General features: G+C 40.7%; 1 protein-coding gene across 4 annotated transcripts in view; it reads left to right on the forward strand.

The window, feature by feature from the left end:
• Window positions 1–21,003, forward strand: part of LOC102463687 (putative tRNA methyltransferase 9B) — a 104,057-nt gene that overhangs the window by 52,400 nt on the left and 30,654 nt on the right. For 3 of the 4 annotated variants that reach the window (XM_075919189.2, XM_075919188.2, XM_006134216.5), the window contains exon 3: window positions 4,396–4,569. In XM_075919189.2, coding sequence (XP_075775304.2) covers window positions 4,396–4,569 — 174 coding nt within the window. Of the gene's footprint in view, window positions 1–1,165; window positions 3,192–4,395; window positions 4,570–21,003 lie in introns of those variants that run through there. The other variant, XM_006134218.5, reaches the window with a different exon arrangement.

The following is a 21,003-nucleotide window of genomic DNA, read 5'->3' on the forward strand; positions in this document are numbered from 1 at the left end:
ATCTCTCTTCTATAATGTATCTGCTTCCAGAGCCATCCACAGATACATAGAAGCCATGCAGCTGTGCAACTTTTCCCATAACCTACTTGTGGTGGAACTTATAAGGCCTTTGTGGTCCCCTGGCAGGGAGACAATGGTCCTACCACACCCCAAGAAAGGAGCAGCAAAGAAGTGTCCTCCTGGCACAGAAGCAGCCAATCCAAGCCCAGCAGGGTAAGCTAAAAAGAGCTGCAGCATCTGAGCAGATCACCGTGACCAGAAGAGCAAGGAAAGGGGCTTCTTCCTGGTCATAAGAGCTTGAGAGAGAACCAGAAGATGGGTACTGATGTCATTTGCATTTGGTGAGAATGAAGAAGATCTGAGGCCTTCAGCTCGTAAGTAAGAGTGAAGAAAAAGGGGCTACTTGGGAAAAGGCTCCGGCTCCTTCTGTTGATAGGTTATCTAAATCCCAAGAAGGGGACAAGACTTAGAATCCCAAATGAAGGGTAGTGTTTAAAGGGCTCAGAGGTAGGGCCGAAGACCTTGCTGAGGAGAGGCAGCATGTTGAACTCTTTGCTACCCTGAAAGGGGTTCATCCATTTGACTGTGTGCGTTGGCCGGAGAGCTGAGCCATTGAAGACCTACAAAACAAGGTTGGCAAACTACTGAGGGCACCAGACTGGAAAGGTCTGCAGTAACACAGTGAGCTATTAGGGCACTGACCTCCCAAGAGCCTCCTATCATCTCACTATTTAAGTATTTTGTCACCTCACTATTTAAGTATGAAAGGACCAAATAGCTGAATAATGTTGTGAATAATTTTCTCTCTGTTATTTAAGATGCTGTTTGTGGATATGCAAGGTTTAATATACAGGAAAAACCTAGAATTTGAAAGCTTTCTATTTTACTAAAATTAAAACATGGACCATGCCATGGCAAGCTTCCCTGTACTGTCATGCCAGTGTGCTTTAGTATGTGTGTGGAGAACAGATGCTGGCCAGCTGGTAGATTTAATAGAATACTAGATCTGGAAGGGACCTCAAGAGATCATCAAGTCCAGTCCTCTGCCCTCATGACAGGACCAAGCACCATCATCCCTGATAGATGTCTGTCTAACCTGCTCTTAAATATCTCCAGAGATGGAGATTCCACAACTTCCCTAAGCAACTTATTCCAGTGTTTAAGCACCCTGACAGGAAGTTTTTCCTCATATCCAACCTAAACCTCCCTTGCTGCAGTTTAAGCCCATTGCTTCTTGTCTTATCATCAGAGACCAAGGAAAACAATTTCCCCCCTTCTCCCTGTAACACCCTTTTAGATACCTGAAAACCACTATCATGTCCCCTCTCAGTCTTCTCTTTTCCAAACTAAACAAGCCCAATTCCTTCAGCCTTGCCTCATAGCTCCTGTTTTCTAGACCTTTAATCATTTTTGTTGCTCTTCTCTGGACCTTCTCCAATTTCTCCACATCTTTCTTGAAATGTGGTACCTAGAACTGGACACAATACTCCAACTGAGGCCTAAACTGCACAGAGTAGAGCAAAAGAATGACTTCTCGTGTCTTCTCACAACATTCCTGATAATGCATCCCAGAATCATGTTTGCTTTTTTTGCAACAGTGTCACACTGTTGACTCATATTTAGCTTGTGGTCCACTATGACCCCTAGTTCCGTTTCTGCACTGTCACTTCCCATTCCGTATGTGTGAAATTGATTGTTCCTTCCTAAGTGGAGTACTTTGCATTTATCCTTATTAAACTTCATCCTGTTTATCTCAGACCATTTCTGTGGTTTGTCCAGATAATTTTGAATTTTGACCCTGTCCTCCAAAGCAGTTGCAACCTCTCCCAGCTTGGTGGTATCTGCAAACTTAATAATCATACTCTTTATGCTATCAGTGATGTAAACATTGAACGGAACCAGCCCCAAAACAGAACCCCACTTGTTATGCCCTTCCAGCATGATTGTGAACCATTAATAATTACTCTCTGAGAACGGTTATCCAGCCAGTTATGCACCCACCTTGTAGTAGCCCCATCTAGGTTGTATTTGTCTAGTTTATTGATAAGGAGGTCATGCGAGACCGTATCAAATACCTTACTAAAGTCTACGTATACCATGTTCACTGCTTCCCCCTTATCCACAAGACTTGTTATCTTATCAATGAAAGCTGTCAGGTTGGCTTGACATGATTTGTTCTTTACAAATCCATGTTGGCTGTTACCTATCACCTTATTTTCTTCCACATATGTGCAGATGAATTCCTTAATTACCTGCTCCATTATCTTTCCTGGCACAGAAGTTAAACTGATTGGTCTGTAGTTTCCTGAGTTGTTCTTATTTCCCTTTTTATAGATGGGCACTATAGTTGCCCTTTTCCAGTCTTCTGGAATTTCTTGTAACTTCCATGAGTTTTCAAAGATAATGGCTCAGATACCTCCTCTATCAGCTCCTTGAGTATTCTGGGATGCATTTAATCATTCATGAAATGTCCTCATTCATTCATTGACATTGCTTACAGGGATGCTATTTGTGATACAGATATGTCCTTACTAGAAACTAAAGTAAGATCACAAAAGGAATTCACATTGACCACCAATCAGATGTCTGATATGGCCAACTCAGGACTGCTACAAACCTGTGCTAGATTCAGGCTTAAAATAAATGTCTTCTCCACTCCTTTTTCAATTTGCTAAAATCATCTCTCCATCCCCTTTCTTTTTTTCTTTCAATTCTTAAGGTGTTGATGAAAGTGAAGTATCTATTACAGTGGCGTGGGCCAAATATGTAATGTCACATATTACACAGACTTACCTACATTGCGCTGTGTGTGTACACTGGGCTTTGTGTTTTACATCTGTTTTATCTCTGGGTCTTCTCACAAATGGTTGTGAGGCTGATTTCATAGTAGTTTTTAGTGTATTGTGAACTGTGCAAAATATAAGTGATGCCATTCCTCGGGGATCAGAGGTCTGCATTTGACTGACTGATGAGCCCTGCCTGCTACACCTGAGAGAGTCAATTAATTGACTCTTGGAAAAAGAGGGCAGAAGGAAATGGAAGAGGGGATTGTAACAACCTCCAGAAAGCTGAGCGATCAAGGTCTATGCCCAAGTGGTCTGCCATGGGAGCTTGCACAGAGAAGAATTACTCCAGGAACCATAGGGATGGAAGGAAGACACTGTGTAGTCCTTCTTTGCTGAGCTTCTGAGGTAAGAACCAGGAAATGTGGGTTACTGAAATTACTGGTGTGTGGGACAGACTTTGGGAAAGAACTACTTGGCCTGCACAGTCTTTGAAAGAAGAGTCTTCAGAGTTTATTGTTTGTTTGTTAAGAACACTTAAATCAACTCATCCTGCTGGAAATGGCTTCTTTGGATTCTTTGAGGGAGCCAAGACAAAATTTACTAGGGAGTGATCTGACTCAGCAAAAGTAAAGCCTCACCTGATAGGCAAAAGGCACTGTAAAATAAGCCTCAGTCCTTTTATATGAACAAACAAATATGCATTATGAACCATCAAACTGAATATTGCCTGTGACATACAAAGGATTTGAACTGAGGTCTCTAGAAGCGAAAGGCTATTGTACTAGCCCACTGCACTTCCCTTCCTTTTTCTTAATTTGATCTTTTGTTCCAGTGACAGACAAAATCACATCTGGTAACTTCTTAGTTTGAAAAACAGTTTTTACAATTTGAAAATCTATCAGAATTGGTAGTATAAGGATTCAGATACTTGAATCCCAGATGAAAATGCTGGCAATAAAATAGTTCTAGTCTAAAATTATGTTACATTATTTCAACACAGAATTATTTTAGTGTGGGCAGGCTATACATCTCCACATCAGGCACATACAATATGAAGAAGAAACTGCACAAAGATATCAAAGAAAGTTCCAGTTGTCATGGTAACAACAATTAGCAGCAGATAACAACATCAAAACAATGGGTTTAACAGCTTGGTTTAATAGTGATTTAATTACTGAGCTTTCTCATTTGTCTATCTGAGTTTAAATACACAGGGATAATTCAAGGCTGTACTGCTGCTATATGATGCTTCAGTACCCACATTTTTGGTCTCTTACATGGAGGAGTGCAGTAATGTCATTGACATAAATATTATTGGTTCTTTATGCCAAGATAAATGCTTTTTAGCAATCCCATCTCAGTGCTTAACGTCACACAGCAAAGAGCCCACTGATTGACAAATAGGAACAGTCTGTGTGCTCATTGTGCTAAAATGATCACAAAACACACAAAATGCCACTATCATATCATCTTGCTTTTTAAATGGGCAGAGAATTTCAAATTACCGAGGTCAGAGCCCGGCACCTCGTGTTGCTCATCTCAGGAGAACATTCACTTGCATGCAGAAATTGAATGACATGTCTTTCTCCTACTTTTTTTGCAACTTCAGGCTGTGGAAATGGCAAATATCTTCATATCAATTCTCAAACCTATAAGCTGGGCTGTGATTACTGCTTTCCTTTGGTGGAGTCGGCACGAAATGTTGGCCATGAAGTAATGGTGTGTCATAGTCTGTACCTGCCATATCGGAATGAGTGCTTTGATACAGTCTTATCCATTGCTGGTAAGTTTTTTTACATTGGCAATTTCTCTTTGCCAAAATTTCAAAGCATAATCAGGTTTAGGGCTTGTAAGGTGATTTCACAGGTTCTACCACGTATTTTGGCAGAGGACAACATAAGACTTGAGTAGACCAAGGAAATTTGCACCAGTCTAGTTACATCACTGCAAACCCCTCCCCACTTTGCATTGGCAAAACGGGGCTTGCAGTAAATTTCTAGGATAAGGTACACGGGATACAAGCATTGCCTATACCAGGATAGGGATGTAAGTGACTAGTTGAGTGACTACTCAACTACTTGCTCCTCCCACCCTACCCTGCTGCCTCTGTATCAGAGACAGCAAAGGGGGAGGGGAGCTGGTGATGCGAGGGCTGGCTTAAAAGCCAGTTCCCCCCAGCACCATCTCCAGGGTGAGGGGAGGAAGCCGGTAAGGTAGGGCCACAGTGGTTCCGGAGCTGGTGCAAGCCAGGATGTTCAGTCCCGGCTCATGCTGTCCCCACTAGTTAACCCCGCTGCAGCTCTGCACTTTAAATGTAGTAAAAGCCCCGGGGCTCTTACTACATTTAAAATGCAGAGCCGCAGTGGTGGTAGCAAGCGCCTCTTCTTATCAAGTAGTTGATAGAAATTCCATTGACTACTCGATTAGCTAATTAACCATGACTTAACATCCCTACACCAGGATGCTGCAAAAACCCAAATTTAGAAGTCCTATTTGGGTTTTTTGCAGTAGAAAAAAATGTAAATGCTGACCATCTGCCAGCAGGAAAATATAACAAAAAGCCACTCAGGAGCCAGCAAAGGACTCTCTGGTAAAAGAGATTTATGTGGAGAGGAGTAGATTGGGCCCCAACTTGCAGGACCAGCATTGATTTAGCTACAGTAATGAGAGCTGCTGCCACACTTCTAGCCAATGAAGGATTGACCCCCCAAAACTTACTATTTTTTCCTGTTGTTGGAACTTTTAAAACGTTGGCAGCACTTGGTAAGGAGTCAGGGTCAGAGTTGTCTTGCATTTCGGTTTGTCAGAACATGGCAGCTTTTTCTTTTGGACATGTGGAAACCCCATATTTGCACATTCAGATCAGGTAATTATAAGTTAATGTGCTTGTTTCTATATGCAGGAAGGTGCACGTAATAAAGGAAACATGGCACTGCTGGCTTTGTATGCTTATCCAGGGTTTGGGGTGAAGTTGTGATGACACTCATTCCAGTTGAATGTGTAAATTCTTCATGAAATATCCAGCTGTTCATATATCAATCAGTCACTACAGTAGACTGCGCGGTTTTAAAATCATCACCAGTGTTCCATCTTTTCATAACCTGCTTTGATCATCTGCATCACTACCAGCTCCTGTCTTCTCTGTATTCTTACGGCTTCTTTCCTTTTGTTCATTTACCCTGTGCTGCTTCCCTTAATGGGAGAGGACATCTGTCCTTGCAAATGTAATTGAGACCTCAAGTAAGAGTGAGATTGTAGGAACTTCATATCCTTCACTGCTTCTGATTAGTAGCTGAGGGACTGTCCTCTTTGTGGGGCAGTCTTCATGAAATTACATGTCCACAAGTCAAATACTCCGATTAAAAACAGAGTTGATTAAAAATAGAGAAATAGTGGAAATAAAACAAATTGTTTGCTTAACAGAGGAAGATTTACTTTTTTTTATAAGTTAAACAAGATGAGACACTCCTAGCTTTGTTAAAGCAAAATTAAACATGAATATCTTACATCTTGAAATTGGTCACTGATTAGCCTGACACAGCCTCGTCTCCCTGTCTCAGTCTTTCAGCCACGTGGGACTCTTGTTTTTCAAATCCCAAATCCATGTAAAGTTCTGTGATGATTATGAATTCTGGAAGCCCAGCGTTTATAACCATCAATCATGCCAGATATAGTGTTCTGTTCTATTCTATTTAAGTATTCAGGGCGTGCTCATCACTGTAGTATTTGAGTGTCCGATGGAACATATTTCTTCTCTCATCCTTTCCCCAGGTGTAGAAGTGTGTGCAGTGGGGCATTTTTCTTTGGACATTTTTTATTTTTGTGTGTATGTATGTAACGTTAACATCCCCTTTACACATGTTTGTTAGAGAAGGCAAGGTCACAGACACGTGACTTACACTAAGAGCAGCAGGTGCTGAGATTAATGGTCATTAGTTCCCATGGAAGTTTATTCCACAATCTAGAGGCAACTTTGTCTTTTACACAGATGAGCTTTACCCTTAGGCTGTGTCTACATTGGCACCCTTTTCCGGAAAAGGGATGCTAATGAGACAAGTCGGAATTGCAAATGCCGCGGGGATTTAAATATCCCCCGTGGCATTTGCATGAACATGGCTGCTGCTTTTTTCTTTTTTCTTTTTTTCCTTTTTCGAAAAACCTCTCTTCCTAAAAAAGGAGGTTTATGCTGTTTTTTGAAAGGGTTTTTTTTTCCCAGAAACCCCCTACATCCAGACTACTTTCACTTTCAAAAAAGCGATTGGAAGAATTTGCATATCCTCTTTCAAAATTAAAACATAGTCTAGATGTGCTCAAACTATACTAATTTTAGTTTTCAAGGGGCGATGGCTCCATGCTAAGGTGTACTGCTCTCATGCAACCCAGAAGTAGTGATGGTGTGAATAACGGAGGCCAGGTCATCATCTGCCAGGATGTGACTGAAATGATAGAAAGCATTGCCTGCAGGTGCAGCTGTGTGAACTCTTAGAATCAGCAAGGTATCCAAGATTAGTCCTAGACTACAGACTGAATTGACCAACTGCTGGTATGTGCTTTCATCAACAGGTGACTTCATGGCTGCAAACTCTTCATAGTGTTTTCCTTTGCCTACTTGTACAACCTGTCTTGCTCAGGTTCAGCTGTTAATGTCTGAGCTGGTCTTTTTGAAACACAGGAGCATCTCAGTGGTAGTAAGCAGCGTGGCCATATGTGGTAGCAGTTAATATTGCCAACTCATGATTTTTGTATCATGCATCTCATGATATTTAGAGTTTTCTTAAAAGCACAAGCTCTTGGAGTAATAGGGATTATGTAAGAATCTCAGATTCTTCCTGTAATTTTTTAATGAAGCTTCTAGACCATCTTGATTACTGATAAAAGTTTAAAAATATTACTCAGGTGCCCTTTCAAGGATCAAAATGCAAATAAAAGGTATCCAAACTTCTTATTTAAATGTCATGATTTCTAAGCCTATCGTATGGGCTTTAGTCCTGACTTTGTGAGTTTGTGTGTGTGTTTGCTCTAGAGCAGTGTTTCTCAAAGTGGCAGTGTTTCTCAAAGTGGCCCGCAGATCCATTTTGAGAAACATTAGTTAGAATGATGGGTTTTCGCAGTACTGCAGAAAACCCTCCATCTCTGAGTCCATTTTGTTCCCACATATTCTTCTGAATGTCAGTACAAACCAGAGGCTGATGGTAAACATTTTCATTCCCAATTTTTCAGGAGATTGTCTAACAACCGGAAACATCCTTCAGCAGTGCTAAGCCCAGGACTAGACTAGAAACTTTTGCGAGCATAGCTATGTTGATTAGAAGTAACTTCACAATTTTTGCGATATTTGTATGACTATAAAAGTTGTAATATAAATGCAGATACATTGACATAAAAGTGCTTTGGACACTATAGCTTATTTTGCTCAGATAACTAGTATAAGCTATAGCAGCAAATCACCATAGTTCTTTGCCTGTTATGCACAACATAATTTTACTTCAGTTTAAATTTCTCTCACTGACAAACCAGTCTCTTGATCACACATATATACTGATAGTTTTGTTGTGGTGGCTGTATGCATCACAGGGCCAGCCTGCCCCATTGAAATCACATGGAGGTTTGCTGTTGACTTCAATGGCAGTAGGATTGGGGCCCATGTATCTTACTTTCTTTGTTAAGATAGAAATGTAGCCGTGTTAGTCTGGTGTAGCTAGAACAAAAAACAGGACTATGTAGCACTTTAAAGACTAACAAGACGGTTTATTAGGTGATGAGCTTTTGTGGGCCAGACCCAAGGCTGTCTGAATCCAGTTGGCACATCTATAGATCTTCTAAAATGGCTTTGTCTCTATCTCAGTGTGATTATGCTCTTTAGGAACATAGAATGGCCACACTGGGTCAGACCAGTGGACCGTAGTGATATTACCCAGGACATAATCTGTACTTCAGAATAGCTGTGTCCCATCAGTTCTCCAGTCTGGGGTGTGAAAGCTGTGAAAATAACTGCTCCTGGTCTCATTCACACACAGCCCCTAACATGTAAATTACTCCCAGCTACACTGCAAGAGTGTTTCAGCTAATCATTTCTGAATTCTATTGCAGAGTGACACCAGAAAATTCTCCGTCCCAGACTTGTCCCCAGAAATTGTCCCAGACTTGTCCCCAGCTCTTTCCTTCTGTGCAGTACAAACTGATAGAAAGTATATCATCTCATTAATAGAGAAAGGGCACAAGAATATCCAGAGTGAGCCAGACCAAAGGTCCATATAGTCCAGCATCCTGTTTTCCAACCGTGACCGATGCCAGGTACTCCAGAGAGGAATGAATAGAACAGGTGATCATCAAGTGATCCATTCCCTGTCATCCATTCCCAGCTTCTGGTAGAGATTAAGGTCACCATCCCTGTCCATCCTGGCTCATAGCCATTGATGGACCTATCCATGAACTTTTCTAGGTGTTTTTTTTACCCTGTTATAGTCTTGGTCTTCGCAACATCCTCTGGCAAAGAGTTCCAAAAGTTGACTGTGGTTATGTGAAAAATACTACTTGTGTATTTTTCCAGAACAACCATGTGCAGCACTTTGAGTTTTCAAATGATATCTCTCAAGGCATACATGTACAAAATACATTACTGTTTTGTAAAAGTGGAGAACATAGGGGTACAATCTGTCACAACCATCTAATATAATATCGTGCCTTCTGAGTGGCCAATGCCAGGTGCTTCAGAGGGAATGAACAGAACAGGCAATCACTGAGTGATCCATTCTGTTGTCTACTCCCAGCTTCTATCAGTCAGACTTAAAGAACACCCAGAGCATGGGGTTGTATCCTTGACCATCTTGGTTTTAGCCATTGAAGGATCTGTCCTGTAGGAGCTTATCTAATTCTTTTTGAAGCCAGTTATACTTTTGGTTTTTACAGCATCCCTTGGTAATGAATTCCACAGGTTGACTGTGCGTTGTGTCAAAAAGTACTTCCTTATGTTAGTTTTATACCTGCTGCCTGCTCTTTGGATGACCCCTCATTCTTGTCTTATGTAAAGCAGTAAATAACACATCCTCATTCACTTTTGCTATACCATTCATGATTGTACAGACCTCTGTCATATCCTACTTAGTCATTTGTTTTACAAACTAAAAAGTTCCATTTTTTTTAAATCGCTCATCAAAGGGAAGCTGTTCCATACCCTTAATCAATTTTGTTGCCCTTCTCAATACCTCTTCCAAATCTAATTTATATTTTTTAAGGTGGGTGACCGTAATACCATAGAGTATTCAGGATCTGAGTGTACAATGGATTTATATATGGATAAAACCTTGTTAGACTCTCCTATGCACTGAGTTCCTGGTCTACTTGAGATGGGGACAGCAGTGAGACAAAGCTCATTCTTTTAATTAAGATATGCATTTTTTTCCTTTCTGTATAAAGGCAAAACCATCCTGGGTTGCTTCTTTCTCGAAGCCAGATACTCTGCTAATTTGGCAATAAAAAGAAATTACCATCTGAACGCTTCCCTCGTTCCACTTGGAGGAAAGAAACTGCTGGAATGAATAAAAGTTTTATTTAAAGTTAATGTCATTGTATGAAAGATAACCTCAGTTCAATGTGTCATGTTTTTGTCAGTACAGCAAACTGAATATAGTAGAGAGAGTTTAATCCTGTACTGGGGTAAATCTGCCTATGCTGCCTGAAATTAATGGAACTATGCCAGTCTGCACCAGTTGAAGACTTAGTAGAGTGTTGCTAGGAAAACTCTTCTGCCTGCATTGCTTTCTTAGAGAAAGATTTAAAGTGTGAGATGAGAATAATTAGCCTCTCTTTGACAGAGAAATCAGAAGTGTATCAGTTGTGACTCATCAGGGATATTATCTTGCAAGCCATGACACTTCTTTTCAGAATGGAAAAGATTTTCTTTAGAAAAAGGTTCACTTTTATAAAGGGCAAAATTCTCCTGTCATATCCGCATTGCGTACACCTGTTGCCTAGAAAACTCCAGTAAAAAGTGTAAGTTGCCAATATAATATAATATAATATAATATAATATAATATAATATAATATAATATAATATAATATAATATAATATAATATAATATAATATAGAAATCTGTACTGAGAAGTGCTGCATTAATGGAATTCCATTCTCACGTTTTATCACAATGAGGAATTTGAAGATGAAAGGCCTAAAATTAGCTCCACTAGGCAGTCTGTGCACACATTATATTCTCCCCTTTGCTCTACCTGTTATTCTGTATTTGTGAGCTATAGAGAACAGGATTCATTCATCACTCTGTCTCTTCATAAGATCTAAACGAAGTGCAGCATGCCACCTTTTGTGTCAGGTGCATGTGTTTGTGCTCATACAGAGACCTGCTGCCCTGATCAGTGGTTGTAAAAATTTCCAAGAGAGATCTCAGTTGTCATTGTTGCAGCCCAGGCTGCAATGGCAGTTCACAAAATGCAAAATTATTTGAAGTACTGTGTATACTATAATATAGGTCAAAGGTTATTTCTTTCAAGAGTCCTTTTAATTTCTTCAGTGTTCTTAGGGTGTGTCTACACAGCACCTTAACTTGAAATAAAATTATTAATTTATTAATAACAATGATAATGCTAAATGTTTAAATGCCCATTCCTGCACATACTTATTTTTTACTCGTGTGAGTAGGTTCATTTGAAGGCAGTGCTTCACCCAAAGTCAATGGGAATACTTTACTGTATTCAGCTGGGCATTCCCATTGCCTTCAGGTGAGTAACTGTCTTCAAATAGCATATTTCCTATTAAAACATGTTTCTTGGAGTTACTTGTGACATTTGTGTGAAAACCTGATCCTTGTTTCTAAGAGTTCATCTGCTCCTACTGCATTTTCTCCTTCTGAAGTCATAATCCTCCAGCTGGAAATTATAACTGTTGCCACAGCAACTTATTTTTATATTGTAAATAGGATTAAGGTTTTGGGTAATAGATACGACAGAAGCAGATGAATTTCTAAACTGTAACATCGCGTTTTTATACAAGTCTATCTTCCATTGTCTGTGCTCCTTCCCCCAGTTTCCATTGTGATGCACTTAACATGATGTTTGTAAGTGCAGGAATTCTACTGGGAGCTCACAGTCTGAACTAATGAACGTCTGTGCTTACTCCTTTGCAGCCAACATCTTGTAAAGGAGAAATCCAGAATCCTATTAACTATTATGGTAAAACCCAAAGAAGCGGTCAGGACTAGGGTCCTATGGGAACAGACACAAAATAAACACAGAAACAGATTGGTACCTACCCCAAAGATCTTGCAGCCTAATTGGAAACAATATGCAAATAAGTGAATGTAGCAACCAAAGAAGTGAAGATGGTAAAAAAAAATGGAATGGAGGAAAGTAATGCCAGAAGAGCATGTGGTTACATAGACTGGCTGTGGGAGCCGCTTCATGGTTCTTGGTGCTACTGAAACATCTAAAGAATGTATTTTGATTTATTTTTAAAATAAATCAAAGTCAGCTATCTGTAAACCAGCAAATCCTTTGAAACAGAGAAAATTCAACATGGTGGCTACAGTGTTTGGTGAGCCTCACAAGACATCTCTGCCATTTGTCACTGAGGATTGTTTTCCTAATCATCTGACACCACTGCCCCCATTATGAGTGGAATTCTTGCTAAATGTTATGAGTCTGGTTCTTAGCCTAGTTATGCTGGTGTAAATCAGGAGTAACTCCATTGAACTTTTATGTTCTAGTGTCCCTGACCCTGAGAGATGTTTAAAAAGAGGCAAGCTGTAATAGATTTATGAAGCAAATTATAAACCTACTTCTAGTGGATATTACACAAGCAGCTGTGCCTGATGCACTATTCACTAGAGTTGCTGCCTCCTGCCTTCTTCTAGGAATTTATATCACATGAGGAACAACCGTATCGCTGAGGTCACCTATACTGTGATAAATTATAGCATTATAAAACTGGTGTGAGCCTTGAATAAGCTCTTATGTTTTCCATGTTTCCTTTGGACTGTCAGTATCCTGTTAAACTTTTTTCAATCTAATTATTCATTTTGGATTCTAATTGGTCATCAGTGGTCTTATTACTGCTGTCATATTGACAATATATCTTTGTTTCAGATCTTAGCCACATGCACTTAACAATCTGTTACCTGGTTACTAGGGCTTGGCTATCTGTTCCATGTCATTGAACTAAGTGACAGCTTGTCACTGACTGAGCAACTTGTAAATATGACTCTTCTCCTCCAGTTGCTCACTGGATAGAACAACACAGTTATGACTTTGGAATAAGGAAACAGTTTTTAGGTTTAAACAACCATCACAAGATTTCTTCTCAAGTTCATATTGTCAGTTTAAAGCTCTAATAAACCAAAGCACAGAATTTTCATTGTATAGAGCAATGAAATCACTGCCCTGCTGCATAAGACACTAAAAAAGCTGTAGTCTTGAGCAAAACTCCCATTGGCATTGATAGAAGTTGTATCTGAGAAAATGTAGTGACTGGGGTAGGCTATACTGACTGTAAGGTGAGGCAGAGGCAACCAAGACAAAAAGGATGATTTTAAATTTTTAGAAGCTTCAGTGGGGTAGACAACTTAGTCTGTACAGGATAAACTTAAAAAATAACAAATGATCTGATAACACTTTATAGACTAACAAAACATGTAGATGGTATCATGAGGTTTTGTGGACATAGCCCACTTCTTCAGATGACCGGAGTTTTGAGTTTAGGATGTGCAGACCCAAAATAAATAGGGGAGAACGGAGAGGGGGGAAGGAAAGTCTTATATAAGGGAAAATCCCAAAATTGTACCAGGAGCATAAATTAATATGGAACATTACCAAAGACTTACTACTTATAATAATAAAAAACTATAGGTTACAAACTTATGCATTTTTGTAAGCTTGTATACGCTGTGCAGTCAGTACCGAGTGCATTGTTATTAACGAGAAATTACTACAGAGAAGAATCAGCATTTCCTCTCGTTGGCTGTAAATAGAACTATCCTGTCCTTTTGCTTCTCTTTGGCTTGATGTTCAGTGTCTGTATTTCTTTTCACCAGTATTATTCACAAGTGGTGTTTCTTCACCTTGTTGGTCCTCACTTGTCCACTAGGTACCTTTGAACTGTTTTCAATCAGTTGATGTTCAGTCATTCTCTCTTTTATAAACTTTAAATCCTTTGCAGATGCACTTCTTGTTTACTGCTTCCAAGATCTGTTTTCACCCAACTCTGCTTTTTGATCAATTATCTTTTTCTCCAATTATATTTCCTTTGTTCCTTTTGAGAAATAGAACTATCAGGATCTTATTTGGGGGATAAGGCAATATGCTGCGTATATTGCGAATGCAGAGTTCATTTAGTGTCCCTCGTTACCAACATTATCCACCACACACACACAGTTCTATGGATGAGAGATAATTACCAGCCTCAATTGCTCATGCTAATCCCCTGGCTAGGTGAGCTAGCCACAAAGAGGAGAGCCAGGTAGAGTTGGTGCATACTCATGCTTCTGGAGGATGATTGTAGAACCAGAAGACCCAACCCTATCGTTTTGCACCCATCTTTTTATATGTTTTAGTCCAAAGATCCTGTCCTGTCTCACTGCCCTATGGCACTGTATGACCATGAGTCATGGCAGATGAAACTTTGTTCATTTTCTTGATGGGGCTTTTATCTCTATTTCTTTTGTGGGTTCTTTTGCAGGACTCACCTGCATTGTTCTTCAACCATCAAGACAGTGCTGGCAGCTGATTACTGAGATGGGCTCCAGGACTGATCTCATTACACACACACTCACACACACACTTTTAAATGAGATTATACACACACTTAACTTTGAACTGAATTAAAGTAATACAAAATTTAAAATGAGGTTTCAGTTACAATAACAGATTTCTTCAAAGGCAACTCTTAGTGGGCTACTAGCAAAATTCATCCAAAAGTGGTTAACGCTGTTTCATTTATAAAATCCCACACCGGTAAAAATTGTTCCTCAATTCATGAGGTTTCATAACATCATATTGTTAGATATAATTCACTAAGAGGGTGATTTCATCCATCAGCACTACACCTTTCAGTTATTTTCCCATAATACTCTTTCTGATACAGCTGTAGATTTTATTTCCCTTTACTTCTCTTCTCTGTTAGTGTCTGCTAACATACCCAGGTCTATTTTTCTTTCTGCTTCTCATGAAGTGAAACCTTTCCTCTTTTCCTTCTCACTTCATAGTCCCCTGCTTTTATTGCTCTGTTCTTCTGTTTCATCACCACCCCCCTTTAGCCCAGTCCTGCAGTCCTGACTGAGATAAAATTCTAGCTGATCTCAGTGTAAATTTAGGATGATTAAAGATTATGGGAGCAAATCCAATCTAAGTTCTTTGATAGAATGAAGTAGAGAGAGAGTTAGAGGCTCAAAGAGGATTCCCTCTACCCCAGGGGTTTGCAAAATACAGCCCACAGGCTGGATACAGCCCGTCAAGCCCTTTGATCCAGCCTGTGCCCCATTCTGCCCCTCCCTGCCCCCTAGCCAATCAAGACCAGGAGCAGGAGAGTTTGCAAAGTCATTCACTGTTTACTGTTCAAAGCAGCTGGCAGCTCCCTCCCCGCATCAGGGAACCTAGAGAGAACCGCCTCTTCTGCCTGAGGTCCCACCTCTTTCAGGGGCAGAGGTGGCCTGTGACCATGAACCAAAGTTCATGAAGTGGCCCCCCTGCAAAAATTATTGCCCACCTCTGTTCTACCCCATTGTCCTGCATTGTTAAAGCTAACTTGCTGGTATTGTACAGTGACTAACTCTACCTGTCTGTGACCAGTCCCTTAGTGATACTGACTTCACCCATTTATAATTGTGCTTAATTTTAAACAAAGTAATCCCTTTGTAGCCAGATTCTTACAAGTTAGGCACTTAAGTAAGTACTTTGCTGAATAAGGGCCTTAGTAAACGGACAGTTTAAAATTGTTTATATTAAAATTGCATCCACATGTGTTCAATGTTGTCCACAAATACTGTATAGGAAAAATCTAAGACAGCTGGAATTTCACCATCTAAGAAATCTGTAAGTTGGTATTTGGGGTGGGAGGAGATATCATTCACAGGAAAATGAGAAATTTTAGCTAGTAAATTCTCTACAGTAAGTCATTTGCATTTTGTTTTTTTTATTATTTTCCACTGACATTCTTTTAATATCATCGTAAGGAGAAAACTAAAATTGCATTTTACTTGGAATCATACATTCTGTATCTATTCTGAGTGTTCCTATTACTGGAAATGTCAAAGATAAAGTGACAGCTAAAGCATATATGCAGTTTGTTTTAAAAAAGATAAGGATTCTGTGATCCTTGAATACTTTTCAAATGCCTCCTAAAGGGATTTCACTTTAGTATAAACTTTTGACATAATAATTTCTGAATACAACATTTTCCTAACAGTTTAACAGGGTTAAAATTAAATCACTGACCTAAAATGCTCATTTTGAAAATTACCTCTTAAAAAAATCACGCTAAGTTGTTGATGCTTTCAGTTTTCTTCTTTGAAAGACAGCTGAATGGCCTAAAAGTGTATCTTACATTGTCGGCCTGTTCTAAATAATCTCTTTTAGAAGGATTAGTCACTGTATTAAATTAACAGAAGAAGCAATTAATTATATTCTTATGAAGTGAAGAAGAGGAGAACCTTTGAAATGCTGTTCTTCCCTCCACTCTCTACATTTCGTATCAGAATTACATTATGCATTTTTCAGATGTAGGAAATCTTTTAGGCTTCAGTTTAAATGAAAGTGCTGGGAACAGCACTCAGTATAAAATTAATTTGGAATGACTTTTAGGTTTGCTGGAGAGAGTTGATACCTGGCTGAAATTAAAAGGAATGTTTAATTTAGAACAACTGTTAGTCTGTAAAGTCAGGTGCTATTTCAGTTGTGAATTGTAAAATCCAGTTGATGTCAACTAAGTTTTTATTAGGGAAGTAAAATTCTGTTTAATTAGTTAACCAGTCAAACATTTTGTTTAACCGGTTAGCCGATTAAACAGGAGTGGGTGGGCCAGGCTGTAGCAGTCCCCTGCCCGGAGTGGGCAATGGGGTGTTCAAGTCCCTAATGGTTAACCATAACCAGTAAGCATCATCCAGTAAGGATGATGCTAACTGGTTAACCATTCATATCCCTAGTTTATATTTGGCCATAGAAATGCTACAACATATCCTCCTTTAATGGCGTGCCTCATAGGTGCAGGCTAAGGATGTTAAAATGAGATTATCAGGCTAATCGCATCGTGGATACAATTTGTATCAACTATATGAGTAGTCCATAAGCGCTGCCGTGTAGAGCCGCAGCGCAGGTAGCTCCAGGAGCCGCCTCCAGAGCCACCCGCGCTGCTGCTCTTCATTTTAAATGTAGCAAGAGCTTCTGGGTTCTTACTGCATTTAAAATGCAGTGGCGCAGCGATCAGTGTGCACTAGGACTGCTCTATCCCAGCTTGTGCTGAGTCCAGCAGCCCCTGTTTGCAGTGGACAGTCCTGTCTGCTGCGAACATGGGCTGCTTGGTGGCAACAGCCTCTGACCGTGGGGGCCCAGTTCCCTGCTGGGACCCCTGCGGACAGAGGCTGCTTCCCAGCAGCATTCCCTATCCCCCCCTGTGATAGAGGCGGGGGGGGCAGGCGGCACGCCGAAGCCAGTGTTGGGGGGAACCAGCTTCTGGGGGAGGCGCCACAATGAGCACAGGGTGAGCAGGGATTGCTTGAGTCCCCGCTCACCCCCGTGCTCCCTGCAGCACTTCTACTTTTGAGGATTGCGCTTGTATATTTCAAAAGCAGAAGGGCCAGCAGTGGGAACTGGTGCCAGCGGGAACTGAAGCCGTCCCTGCTCATGCCGTTTCTCCGCTGTGACTCTGCCTCCCTTACCCACCATGGAGACAGTGCCGGGGAGAACTGTCTTAAAGCTGGTTCCCCCCCCACCCAGCACTAGTTCCTCACCTCTCCCTTGCTGCCTCTCTCTGATAAAGGCAGCAAAGGAGGGAAGCGACTAATCGAGTGTGTACTTGACTATCCAATAAGCATTTGCTTATCACTAATCCACTAGTCGCTAACATCCCTCGTGCAGGCATCCAAACAGTTGCTATTGTTTGTAGGAGGATCAAGACTTAAGTCAGGACAGAATACCCTGATCCAAAAATGACAACGACCGAAAAGCTAGGAAACTTTACCTCTCCTAAATTAAATAGTTGTGGTTTGGACCCCCGGAAGTGTTTAGTGCCTAATTCCAGCCCCACAGTAACCCCCAAACTCCTGCTCAGCTGCTGTCTAATTCTGTAGGTGACTAAACTCATTCAGTTCCTAAAGCTTTTGCAGTCAAAATTCTGTCAGTGCCTGTGTTCCTGCCTCTGAGCATGTGCACTAATGCATCCCACTAGGCATCCAGAAGCCCATCTCTCACTTAAGCACTAGAGTGATTACTGAACCAGTGGAGGACAAGTGTTTCTCTGTCTGTCTTGCAGAGAAAGATTGAGGAGGGACATGATATTAGTTTTCAGGTATCTAAAAGGGTGTCTAAGGGTATGTCTACACTACCCCGCTAGTTCGAACTAGCGGGGGTAATGTAGTCATCCACAGTTGCAAATGAAGCCCGGGATTTGAATTTCCCGGGCTTCATTTGCATGAAGCCGGCCGGCGCCATTTTTAAATGCCGGCTAGTTCGAACTCCGTGCCGTGTGTAGCCGCGCGGCATGGGGTTCGAACTAGCCGGCATTTAAAAATGGCGCCGGCCGGCTTCATGCAAATGAAACCCGGGAAATTCAAATCCCGGGCTTCATTTGCAACTGCGGATGACTACATTACCCCCGCTAGTTCGAACTAGCGGGGTAGTGTAGACATACCCATAAGGAGGAAGGAGAAAACTTGTTCATCTTGGCCTCTGAGGATAGAACAAGAAGCAATGGAATTAAACTGCAGCAAGGGAGGTTTAGGTTGGACATTAGGAAAAAGTTCCTAACTGTCAGGGTAGTCAAACACGGGAATAAATTGCCCAGGGAGGTTGGGGAATCTCCATCTCTGGAGATATTTAAGAGTAGGTTAGATAACTGTCTATCAGGGATGGTCTAGTCTGTCTCCCTCTTCCAGAAATATATGTGCACAAAATGCTGGCAGCATAGCTATACGTTCTTATATATTGGTTGACATTGTCCAAACAGATCTGCTTTTCCTCAAAGGAAAGAGATCTACAATTAAAAGAATAACTGCATGGAATTAAGCTAAAATGGGGAAATACTCTGCCTGAAATGAATGATGAATTCACCTTTTCTTCAGTGAAGATCAAAAGCTAATCTTTAAAGAAACAGGCTCTTTCAACATCTAGTTATTTGGCTACTCTGCCTGTATGTTTCACCGGTTCTAGAAGAACATAAATCAATTTAAAAAGTGCTCAATTCTATAGCAAAAGCTGAATCTGACATTGAAACATTCTGGTTATTTTAATTGAAAAGACTTCCAGTAGCATATAAAGAGCTACAGTTTATTAATAATCCCTTCAGATGCTTAGCGAAAGTTTAGTATTGGTGCAATGCATTTATGTGGAATGAGTAAGTTTCCAATTCCCTGAGTGATGCTTTACATTTTAAAAGGCATAACCTGAGAAAACAAAGAGAAAGTGTTTTCTAAGGATAATGTTGACCTTAATATCAAATTCTTATGAGATATATGTGCATTTTTCTGTTGAACCAAAGCTACTCTTCTCAGGGACCACAATTAGAATACAGTCCTAGTTATCTAATGCAGGCTGCTTATAGGAAAAGTAATTTCATTTTTAATTCATACATTCAACTCTTAGGCTATGTGTTTTGTCCGAAGAGGCAATTCAAATGAAGGACTGATTAGTATTTTCTCATACTTAATTTGCATAATCTATTCCGATCTGTTTTTGCACAAGAGGTTTTTGCACTAAAGCATGGAGTGTGGACATGTGGAGGCAAAAGGATCTTGCGCAAAAAGGGGTTTTTGCACAAAACGGACATGTCCACGCTGCATGTTTTTGTGCCAAAATGGATCGGGATAAGTTATGTAAATGAAGCATGAGAAAATGCTAATCAGCGCTTCATTTGCATTGCCTCTTGCAACAAAACACATAGTGTAGACATAGCCCTAGAGGGACCAAGTCTGACTCATATTCAGCTTGTGGTCCACTATAACCCCTAGATCTCTTTCTGCCATACTCCTTCCTAGACAGTCACTTCCCATTCTGTATGTGTGAAACTGATTGTTCCTTCCTAAGTGGAGCACTTTGCATTTGTCTTTATTAAACTTCATCCTGTTTACCTCTGACCATTTCTCCAATTTGTCCAGATCATTTTGAATTATGACCCTCTCCTCCAGAGCAGTCACAACCCCTCCTAGCTTGGTATCATCTGCAAACTTAATAAGCGTACTTTCTATGCCAATATCTAAATCGTTGATGAAGATATTGAACAGAGCCAGTCCCAAAACAAACCCCTGCGGAACCCCACTTGTTATACCTTTAATATATAGGATTGTGAACCATTAATAACTACTCTCTGAGTACGGTTATCCAGCTAGTTATGCACCCATCCAGAATGGGGTAGTAGTCAGAGGGCCGGATAATCCTCGACAATGCCTCCGTAACATCTTGGATACGGGCCCCCGGCAGACAGCATACCTCCCGAGATGAAATGTTAGGGCGACAGATGAGCGCCTCTGTCCCCCTCAGAAGAGTCTCCGACCACCACTACCCTACGTTTCCTATTCGCAGTGGTGGCAGCAGACCTCCCAGCCTTGGGGGGTACAAGGCTTCTCCTCTTCTGTTGTAGGGGGTGATTCCTTATCTCCTGTATAAAGAAGTACCACGGCGGGAAGGTTCAGAGCAGGGGTGGAGCAGTGCCTGCTGCCATAAGTAACCAGCTACCGGTGTTCACCCTGAGCCGTCTCCTCCTCCATCAGTGGTGTCATATTGATATCAGAGGCAAATCCTTAACTCAGTTCTGATTCAAGCAAAGCTTTTCCAAGTAAAGTATTTGGGAGATTTGCCCAAGTTTGACTTAAGAATTTGGCTCATACAGTAACAACTGTTTATTGCAATATTCTGTAAATAACTTATCTACCCAGACGCAGCATTAAAGGGAGCCTTGTAGACATGGGAATATGTCTACTGTGCATGCTCAGTATGCAGTCTTCAAATTGGTCACATCTTTATTTAATCAAAATTCATTTCTTTTCACAATTGTCAAAGGTTCTG

Source organism: Pelodiscus sinensis, chromosome 1 (assembly GCF_052426305.1).
Source record: "Pelodiscus sinensis isolate ZL-2025 chromosome 1, ASM5242630v1, whole genome shotgun sequence".
NCBI lineage: Eukaryota > Metazoa > Chordata > Testudines > Trionychidae > Pelodiscus > Pelodiscus sinensis.